The sequence below is a fragment of the Argentina anserina genome, chromosome 3 (assembly GCF_933775445.1).
Source record: "Argentina anserina chromosome 3, drPotAnse1.1, whole genome shotgun sequence".
NCBI lineage: Eukaryota > Viridiplantae > Streptophyta > Magnoliopsida > Rosales > Rosaceae > Argentina > Argentina anserina.
The window spans coordinates 15,034,082-15,045,037 of record NC_065874.1 but is presented as its reverse complement, the minus strand read 5'-3'; the positions used below and the strand labels follow the sequence as shown (position 1 = coordinate 15,045,037).

General features: G+C 37.5%; 1 protein-coding gene across 1 annotated transcript; it reads right to left on the bottom strand.

The window, feature by feature from the left end:
- Positions 1-265: 265 nt before the first annotated feature.
- LOC126788777 (stigma-specific STIG1-like protein 2) lies at positions 266-824 on the bottom strand. The gene has a single exon (XM_050514787.1). The coding sequence runs from the start codon at positions 779-781 to the stop codon at positions 314-316; it is 468 nt and encodes a 155-aa protein (XP_050370744.1). The 5' UTR covers positions 782-824; the 3' UTR covers positions 266-313.
- Between the last annotated feature and the right edge of the window lie 10,132 nt (positions 825-10,956).

Here is a 10,956-nt window from a genome sequence, read left to right as displayed (position 1 = left end):
GGTTAATTATGAAATAACTGTGAAATGAGCAAGAGTACGTATTATATCTGTCTGACAAAATTTTTGTTAAGTATTGGTAATAATAAGTAATTGATTAATACAATTAGGTACCAATTACCATGGAGTTCTTAAACAGAAATAACACCATTACATAAGAAAAAGCACTTGAGGACTGTATAATAGAAGTAGATTAACCATAAATTGAGAACCACCAAATGTTCTTATTGTGATTTTTTATTGCAATATGAATAAAATTACGTACAAACCTCAGGAGTACTCACAATCCGTTAACGGACCGCCCTTATGAAATGAATCAGGCATAGTTACACAGGCCGTACACACAATACTGGCCTTTTGCACACCGGTTGTTGCAGCCTCCGCAGTGTCTCTTATCGAAATTTGTATCGACGCAGCCTCCTCTGCAGCATGTCTGAGTGTACTTGCATTTCTTCTTGCAGGCGCCGCAGTTGTGCTTGTCCTCGGATAAGTTCATGCACTTGTTGTTGCAGCAAGTCGAGTTCGTCTTGCTTCCCGCCAAGTAGGCGCATATCTCGTTGTCTTTGTGGCAATGGTCGGCTGCTCTAGGGTTCTTAGTCTCAGCCAGGAAACGACTCACCCTTTTCGACGGCAGAAACAGATTCTTATCGTCGTAGAGGGGGTGCTCTTCCGACACAAACGAGGGTTTCTCTTCTTCTTCACGACCGACCCTGTTCACGGTCATGAGAGTGATGGACAAAGCCATGGTTGTTGCTATGATCAGCATAATCTTGATGAGTTCCATGGCTTTGTCCCTTGATGTGTTTTCTGTGATCAAATCAAGGTTCTTGTTATGGCGCGTGTGGAGAGAGGGAGAGGGGAGTTCAGGAGGTGTTTGATTTGGTGGTGGATGGGGTGAAGACTTGGGGTTTATAGTAGGGGGGTTGACGCGGGAAAAGTGGTAAAAGCAGTGGTTTCTTGGGGCTGTGCTACAAAGAGTGTGGTCGAATTCTAGTCTCTTAGGAACTAAAGAAACTTCGTTGATTTGACACTCAAACATTTAAGATTCAAAGGGCACCCTCCTTCGCAATTGACCGTATACTCCTGTGAAGCTCGAGCGTGCCCCAAAATGCATATCAGCTAGGGTTTCTTTCAGTCTAACAGTACGTACTTGGTGCATGCGCATGCTATACATGACGAATACGACAGTTTTATAGACCAACGTACAGAGTTACCCCGAGTAAACTACTCTCCGTAAGTCCGTAACTTGTGTTTTTATTATACATAATTCTATTAGTTAAGAACAAGAGTAAAATATCCAGTTTTTTTTTTAGGGTACCCGAATATACATTTGACAGCCACGTACGTACATAATTGTCGATCCCCTTTGACCATGTAGTGCCCGATAGATGTGAATCCAATGTGCTGGAATAGCCGACCTGAAGAAATTTAGGCACGCTATTAGGGGAAGCAAAGGGACTGGCATTAATGAAACAATGTTACTCGATGAAGCAAGCACAATATACACATTATGCATACGTGACGTGTTCTCTTTATACTAGCTTGAGTTTCAAGTAGGTCTTTATACAGCTTATTAATGAAACTTGTAATTGCAGTTCTGGAATTAACTAGCCCTAGCCTGAAGGCTTAATTAGTCTACTACACGTTTATTGTATAGCAAGTCATTTGCCAAACATCTCGGTGGCTTAGCAAGTGAATTGCCAGGACGTACGTTTGTATAAACATTTAACACAATTCTTCGAGGACTTTCTCAACCATGTATGTGTTTTTTTCCATTAAAATACCATAATATAGCCAGGAGTTGTGTTTTTTTATCTGTTCATAGAAAGGAGAATCTTTACCAACTTATAGAAAAAGTACTTGAAGAATATTCTTATAATCTTATTAAGTTATTATCAAGAATATAGGGATATTGAGTGAACCTAAAAAATGAAGGCAATATTTGTGTAAAAGAATGCCTTATTGCTACGACAATTTCGATCAACTTTGAATCTTTTGTACAGTATTTTTGGTTTAGGATTCGTGTTTCGTAGTAAGACAATTTTTTTTTACCTTTTCACCCTTTAAATATTAATTTCAATAACTTTTAAAATTTAAGGACATCAATGTCAAATTACATAAAAGATATACGCTTATAACCCAAACTCGGTTTGCTAACTAAAACAGATTTTTTTAAAACCCTTTTACCCTTTAAATATTAAATAATTTTCAAAGTTTAAGAACAATCATATCAAATTACATAAAATAAAAATCTAAATAAAAATAAGAAAGAAAAACACAATCCCACTTTGCAACACGACTCCCTGTTCCACGTTTATCTCTCCTCCACATCCCCACTTTTCTCTCCTCTCACATTTAGTTAACTGCTGAATTTTTATTTTTCACACAGTGTTTGGGGCTAGTATAATTTAAAGATTCATTTCTTATATTTTGATAGTTCAATTTCTATAATTCTTTAGCTCAAGCGCGAATCGACTTAAAAGTTAAAACACAAGGAATAGTCAGTACGTTGTGATTGTTAAATAGAAAAATCTAGTTATAAGCTTATAACTACGGTTGTATTTGAATTTATTTTTTCTTATCATGGATTGCTTTCACCTTTTGGCATCAATCTCGAATGAAATTTTTTATCAGTTTATTGCAGATTGCTTTTTTTCTGAAAGGCGATCTCTTTATCCAGATAGGAAATCAGTGTCTCCATGAAATCAATCGGATATATATAGCTTGGAGTGGTACATAACTTAAGTAGAACAAATTAGTATATTCTATGAATGTTACATGTAACGTTCAAGGTCTCCTCCCCATGCCACTACGTGGTTAATGATTATTACTTCCATTGTAGAACAACAGAGCTTAAATTATTAAGCTTAAAAAAGTATGCATGTATGCAGATGGTCATTGCTAAAACGATATCGATTAAGAAAAATAATCTTTAAATTAATCGATTAAGAAATATAATTCAAATATATATTATTTATGAAGTCCTATATCGGGAAAAGTATGAATAATCTGACCTGAGTTTTGTGGAAAAAAAAAAAGAATATTCCGGTCAACTCTTTCTGCACATTCACCACAATAATTTTATGGGTTATTACGCCTGAAAGGTCAAGATCCGTCTTCTTCTAGAGAAGTTGGATTTAATAGACCAAGTTACCATTCAATAATGCACATCTAATATCTTATACAATTTATCACCTGATAGATGTCTTAGAATTAATTAGTTTCATGATCTGTGAGCTGGGATTGGAAACAGATCCCGGCGTACGTACATGTGTGCTTGCTGCTTATTGTGCTTATAATAGAGCTGGCTGCGAACAAAACCATAAGATATCAAATTGGCCTCGGATCGATCGGATATCCTCAAAGAGAAAACAATTAAAACTAAATCATATATCATTTGATTTTATTTGTGTTAACACCTCTTCATGACGGGACATTTCGCGGCGAAACCTTCTCCCATTCCAGTCAACGGACCGGCGGGAGGGGACCCAACCTGGCTAGATGCCAGGCTGGCATGACTTGCCACATAATCTCCGACTCAGACGCTGTCCGAAGTAGCTCGTTAAAACAGTAAACGTACAATGCTCAAACACTTAAAATACAAGATAGAACAATAATATGTAATAGCAGCGGAATATGTAGAAGATTTTTAATTTTCTATTGAATAAACGATATTACAATGATTACACCTTAATCAATAATAATATTATTCTCAAAAGTAAAAATACTTATTACTTGATAGTTACAATCAAGTACGAAACAACCTCACTAAGATCGTTGTTTCAAGTGTCGTTATAACCTCACTAAGCTTGTCGTTGTAACACACGTATGTCGACTTCACTAAGCTTGTCGATGTTGCCACTATGGTCTTCAATGGAGTCACTAAGATCTCCTAGCACTAAGCTCTTCTTTAATGTGGAATTCTTCTCTCTTGATTTCACCTTTTCTTTTCTGTCTGTGTATGTCATTGGGGCAGCCAACCTACTGCCTCTGTCTATCACCCTAACTATATAACACGAACTAAACCCTCATATTATATACTACACTACAACTCACTAGAAACCCTAGCACCATAACTTTTCCATACGAACTCTGATTTAGGCATGTCGCGTGTCTACAAATTCATATCGACGAGCTCTACAACTTATGTGAATGAAGTTTTCCCGAAAACTTATGTGTCGAAGAGTCAATATTTAGAGTCTCTACAATTAACGACGCTATATGGGTAAAAAGGTTCGGGGCGTGACACATTATCATCGTCATCATCATACTGCAAATGAATAAATGTCACAACCCCGAAATTTCAAGTATGAAACTCGAAAATCGACTACATGAAAACTCAAAAACAATCTCAATAAATCAAAATCATCTTATCGTTATAGCGTATCATTACTGAGTTCATAGTACAACTCAGTCGAATGGATTATTACAAAACCAATTTAAAATTTAAGCATTATTTCAAATGGAAATGTAAAATCCTCACAATCCTCACCACAAAATAAATAAAGAACTTCGAAGTCTTCAGAGTGGTCCGTCAATTCCGCTAATCCACACATGCAGAACTATCCCCTACACCATCGAATAGGTGCACCGGGACTGTAAACACAAACCCGATAAGCTTTGCAGCTCATATGAGTAAAAAAATAATATAACTCGTGTATAAATATAAAAGAAAAATACTGAAAACATTTAATTACAAATGTACTCATGAGTCATTGGACGGCCCATTTGGTTGTCCAATAATATCTGAAAATAAGTGCTCATGAGAAATCGGCCAACCCATCTGTTTACCCAAATACATTTATAATACGGGTACTCATGAGCACAAAGTACTCATTTGTTACCCCTCATGCAATACGCCGCCAGACATTGAGAAACCACTTGCTACTCGATATCCAAAAATATGGGTACTCATAAGCCGGTAATCCATATGTTACCTCTCATGCCAGTACACCGGCAAACCGACTAGAGCTCTAACTGTATCGTAACTGTCGCCCGGCCAAGGCTAGGTTCCGACATGCCAACACGTTGGACAGGTCCGAAGACAATAAAAACGTTTTAACATCACTCAAGTTAAAACCACGTACAAAACAATCATCGCATAATATTGTACAAAAAGACAAGTCATTCATGCTTAAATAAAACAAATATCAGTGCGACAAATAAACTCCGTTGGAAATCGAAATGTGATAGTATATAATATAGCAACTTATATATATGTGTCGATTTTACCATTTACACACATACACAACCCACTATACCATATACATATCATAGTTCGATCTTTTAAAATAAGTGCAACTCTGAATCACCTCGAAGGGTAGACTAGTCATAAGGAGATTTACTCACCTTATATTCCTGAGCGTAATTTTCCACAGTTCCGAAAGCAAATCAATTATTGGTTTCGTCGATCACCTAAATTAGATAAGATGTGATTAGAAACATTACGTAAAACCTCAAATGCCGAAACAGTACTAATGTTTTACTGTTAAGCAATTTTCGGTTTTTACGAAATTACTATTCATATATGTACTGTCAACGCATTACTTTTCATATACGTACTATTTACGTATTACTTTTTACATTCACCGTACAGAAAATCACTTTTCACAAAAAATTGAAATTGTTTGAATTTTACTGTTCATGCGTCGCCGCACGTGGGGTTCACACGCCACCTCCGGCGACAACGCGTGGCGCTTACACGCCTCCCCACAGTGGCATCGCGTGGAGCTCACGCGCCGCTCAAACCGGCGCGCGTGGCTTGCCCACCGTCGCCCAAAACCTCTCCTTTCTTTCTCTCCTCCCCTTCCACGGCCTTAAGGCGCCCCCTGCCCCCTTCACGCCCCCTCACGCGCCGCCCCAGGTGGCGGTACAGCCCTCACCTCCTCCTCTTCCAATAATCCCCCAAATCAACCACAATCATCACATTAAACTAACCCTCACCTTGATTGAACCTTGAAACTGCCGGATTGTCACCGGAGAAGCTTGAGATGCCGGCGGGGTCGACTTTTTGGAGGGAATCTACTACGGCTCGGATGGAGTTCCAAATTGATCGCAGAAGGCGTCGGAGGATGAGGCGCGGTGGAGTGGAACAATCGCCGAGCACTTGCGTTGCCGGAGGTGGAGTTTGGACGGCGGAGAGGATCGCAGGGCCTCAGATTATCGCGCGGCGGCGAGGCAGGACGCGTCCTGCTCGGGGTTTGTTGCGGTCGTGGATGTGGTGGTGAGAGCCACGGAGGCCGGGGTGTGGAGAATGACGGCGAAGGTGAGGGGAAGGGAGAGAGAGAGAGAGAGAGAGAGAGAGAGAGAGAGAGAGAGAGAGAGAGAGGGAAAATAGGGTTTCTATTTTTAGAAACCCTAATTCCTTAAAATTTCCTTTTATACTTCTTCCAAAATCGGAAACTAACTTCTGTCGTTAATAACTTTCACGTACGACGTCCGATTAGAACGCGTGATGTGTTCACGAAATCGTATCGACGAGCTCTACAACTTTCGTGAAGGAAGTTTTTGGAAGCGAGCGACAAAGTAAAAATCGACTCTCGCATCGCGGAAACGTAACGTTTTTCCAATTTAGTTTTCCGAATACGGTTCCGTTTCGATTTGACATCGTCATGAAGCGAAAAATACGCGATTTAATAAATTTATCAAGTTTATAAATTTCAACAAATTCTTACAAATTGACCCCGAAAAATCGGGTTATTACAATAAATGCACCTAATAAACATGACATCTTATCCATGAGCACACATGCTACATTGATAATTGAAATTCCAATAAATTGAATCACATAGATTAGCATGACAACACATTGGGAGGCCTCTTAGTAGAGCTATTTAACTAAACATGTAACTGCGGTAACTAGTCATGTCACTGATAATCTGTTATATGACCAATCACATGATCTAGGAACATGATCGAATCACTCTATTTTGCGGTGTACCAACACGCTACAAATAATCAGTTACATTACTAGTTACCCGCATAGTTACCTAGTTGTTACTTGATTGTACGACTAGTTACATAAATAGTTACTTGATTACATAACCAGTTATATGGATAATACTTCACCAAAACTAGACAATTACAAGCCTGGTGACAATAACGAAATACACATATATACCAAGCTCATCAAAATTTGATACAAACATTAACTAGCTTCCCATTGTACTATTACCACACATTTAACACTAATGACTAACTAAAGCAATATGAGTTTTCAATAGACACAACCTTATTAAGAACTTTCATCAAACACCTTCAATGCATTACGTCTTAAATCATCTAAAAGGACTATAAATGATAAGATTAACGATCTAACCTAGTATTGTATAGCATAACAAGGTTGACAACTATATCATAAAAGTTTGCATAAAAAAACAACAGAGAAAAAAAAAGATTTAGATAAGAAACCTTCATTTTGATCGTTCACATTGAACTCGTTCACAAAAGCCTTCTCAATCACTTAAGCAGTTGTATCTTCTTTAAGCTTGGAGAGCGAGATGCTAGATAAGGTGGTGTTGATGTTGAGGACAAAATTTAAGTGGCGATGTGTCACATCCCAGATTGGAGCATGAATAATATATTAGGATTTAAAAGGAGATTAGAAAGCAAACATAGTGATTAGGTTTCGCTCAGACACTCACTAACGTGAAAAAGTGAATAAAATGTTTCGACATGTCAAACATGTTCACGAAATAACAAATAATACTACTTTACATTTCCGCGAAAATAAATAACTTTATACAACAAGAATGCAGAAGGTAGCGTTAATGCCACCGACCCAAATTAAACAAGTAGACAACCTAAGTTTTAATACAAAATGAAGGTGTCTACAAAACAAGGAATCAACCTCGGGAAACTTTACTCGAAAACATTGTTAATAAACATAAGAATAAAATGCTTAAGGGTAAACACGAACGCTAACTCTCAAATGAGGCTCCTAGCTCCGGAAATAACAATTGGACCTGCAAGACAACTATCGTAGGGGTGAGCGTCGTCCTCGTTTTCCCAGTAGGGGCTAGCCTGCCCATGATGTTTGAAAACCAAAAATCAGGTAAGGATAAGTTTTATAAAACATTGAGGGTAGGTTTTTGGACGTCTAGAGAAAACCACATTTTAAAATTATGCAAGTTTGGGAAATATCATGCTAAAATAGTCTGTGGAGCTCCAAATGTAGGGTAAGGCAAATTCAACTTCAAGCAATGCTCGACCGATCCTAGCGACTAAAAAGTCGAGGCCAACTACATGTCTGTTATAATAATAGAGTAGCGAGAGTGTCCATTTAAACGGAATGCCCTCAATAGTAAAGTATAAAATTGATCCAATAATAAATAGGGCATTGCCCCTCCGGAGGTTCACGGTCATCAACCCATAGGATTACCTAGTATGCTAGGCTCCCGTCACTCTCAGGTCAACACACGCGAGGATTCACTACTTACCCTATCTCCAAATCGTTCCTAGTCTCGGGTTTTCACAACATTTAATGCATCATAAATCATTCAACCGAGAACTAGACTATGCACGTTATTTGACCCAAAATAAAACATAGGAGGGTTAGCTCCCCTACCTGGAATGACGTGCAGAATCTCAGCCGTCATCCAAATCAACAGAAGTAGCTGCTGCTGCTGCTCCACTGCTCGATCTCGTACCATCAACTCTGAATTTATGAGGTATAAAAGAGTCAACATCAAAGTTGATTATCGAAGATAAGTTGACTCAATCATTTTTCCAAGTTTGACTTTCCATTGACCAAGTATTTCCTGGTTTAACCATGTTGACCAATTCTCGTAAAATCCGAAAACAATCCAATTTCAATAGTCGATCGATACTAAGCATACATTATGGTTATAAAAGTTACTCAGAATCACATCGACGACTTGTTTATTATACCGACACATTTCTAAGTTAAATAGTTTCTCGATTCTCGAACCGGGTGAGAATCGGAACTAACATTAGTCGTAACTAAAAGTTACGTTTATTCGTCGTCTTTTTAGTTAAAATTGGGTTTTCACTAAGTTACCATAGGTAAAAGTAAAACCGTTAAAATTATTTAGTAAATGGTAAAATGTAACTTAGGATAAAACCGTAAAACATTAAAAGTAAATAGTAAAACAATAATTTTCTGTCAGGGGCATTTTGGTCATTTCACATCATAGTAAAACAGTAAAAGGGGTAAAAGTAAAACATTAAAAACAACTTTTTCACCCTTATCACTCCGATCATACTTCCGGCCTCCCAAACCACTTTCGATCCATAAAATTTAACATACAATTTATTCACAACTTCTCAACAATTCATCAACCACCAATATTGATAGAACATAAGTAAAGAGAAGGAGATTGCTACCTCCACAAGTCATCGATTTCAAAACCGTGGCTGCTGCACTCCTCGGCTCCATACTCAAGCTTCTGTACTTTAATTCTAAATCTCCGAACTAGCTGTTGCCATACCAGAGATGGTTCGAAACTCTCTGAGCCCACTAGCTCGTATGAATTGAAATAGAAAAAGGGAGTATTGGAATCAAGCTTAATTCGGAGAAATTTGAAAAGGAATCAAGTTGAAAATAGAAGGAGGGAACTGGGCTTACCAAAAAGGAAGAATCGCAAGAAGGAAGAAGCTCGAAGGTGGAGCACGGCGGCGGTAATGGATGCAGAGAATTACTCAGGTCAAGTTGAAGAAGGCTGGGCTCCCAAAATAAATACCCAAACAGAAAATTACTTTTAAAACTAAACACAACATTAGAAAATCGTTAAAACAAAAACCGAGTGTCGGAAAAATATTTCGAAGATATTTCCGAGCTCGTGGCGACGTGTAGCTTAATAATGAAGTTTTAAACTACGTACTCGACCTTTAATTTAAATATCTATTAGTTATTCCTAAAGTGTCGATAATCGAGATTAAAAATCTCGGGTCTTACACGACGAAAGGCTTAGTGAGAAGCAATTGAAAATAATAGTAAATTTGGCAAACACTGGTGAATGACCAGAGTCTGGTGGTAGGTGTAGCGAGCGATGAGGTTTGGGTTGGTGGCGCCGTGGCGGTGTCGTCAGACATGGTGGAGGAGAGAGTGAGGATGGGGAGGGATGTTGCTTCGATTGTGAAATATTAGAGAGAGAGAGAGAGAGAGAGAGAGAGAGATCAATTGAAATTACAATTCACCTATGAAATCATAAAAAAGGTATAATGGTCAAAAAATAAAATAAAAACAACATCTTTTTATCATTCTTAAAAATTTATGGACTCTTTTATCATGTACATATTATAATAAGACACATTTTTATCAAGTGATAAAAAATGATATTTTCTTATCATTTCTACCTTCAAATGACCATTTTCAATAAATTTTGCTTTCAAAACTCTTGTTCTTCATAAATACAAGAATGAAGTAGTGTATGCATGCTTGCCTCCTATTATTTCTTATAAGCAAGACAGACATAAACCATAATTGGAAATTACATATATAGAAAATGGATATGAAATGAGCATACATTGAAATATATACTCAATCTAATAATCACCGGAATTTAATAGTGTAATTAATTATGGTAAAATCAAAACAAATTAATATTTTAGCATCATATTTTAAATTCAAATAGATAATAACAAGGATTTTCATATGTAATTTTTCTCCTTATATTTTAGCATCATATTTTTTTAGTTAATTTTTATTAATAATGGTTGTTTAAAGGGTTTTCATCTGTAATTTTTCTCCTTGTCGAAAAAAAAAACTATAGCATCCGCCACAAATTTTCGTTTGACCGGAGGCATAAAAAAACTAGTCGCCCTTTTGAAACTAAATAAGTAAATATGGTTTAACGGGCTTGGTAACTGTCCATTCTGTGCCCATAAGCCCAATGCCGTATGTTCCAAATTGTGAAGAAAACGACACCGTCCTTCCAGTCTCAAACGTCTTAACCGTAATAGTATTCAGTGGTTCCCAAACGATGAAAAGAAGCGGGG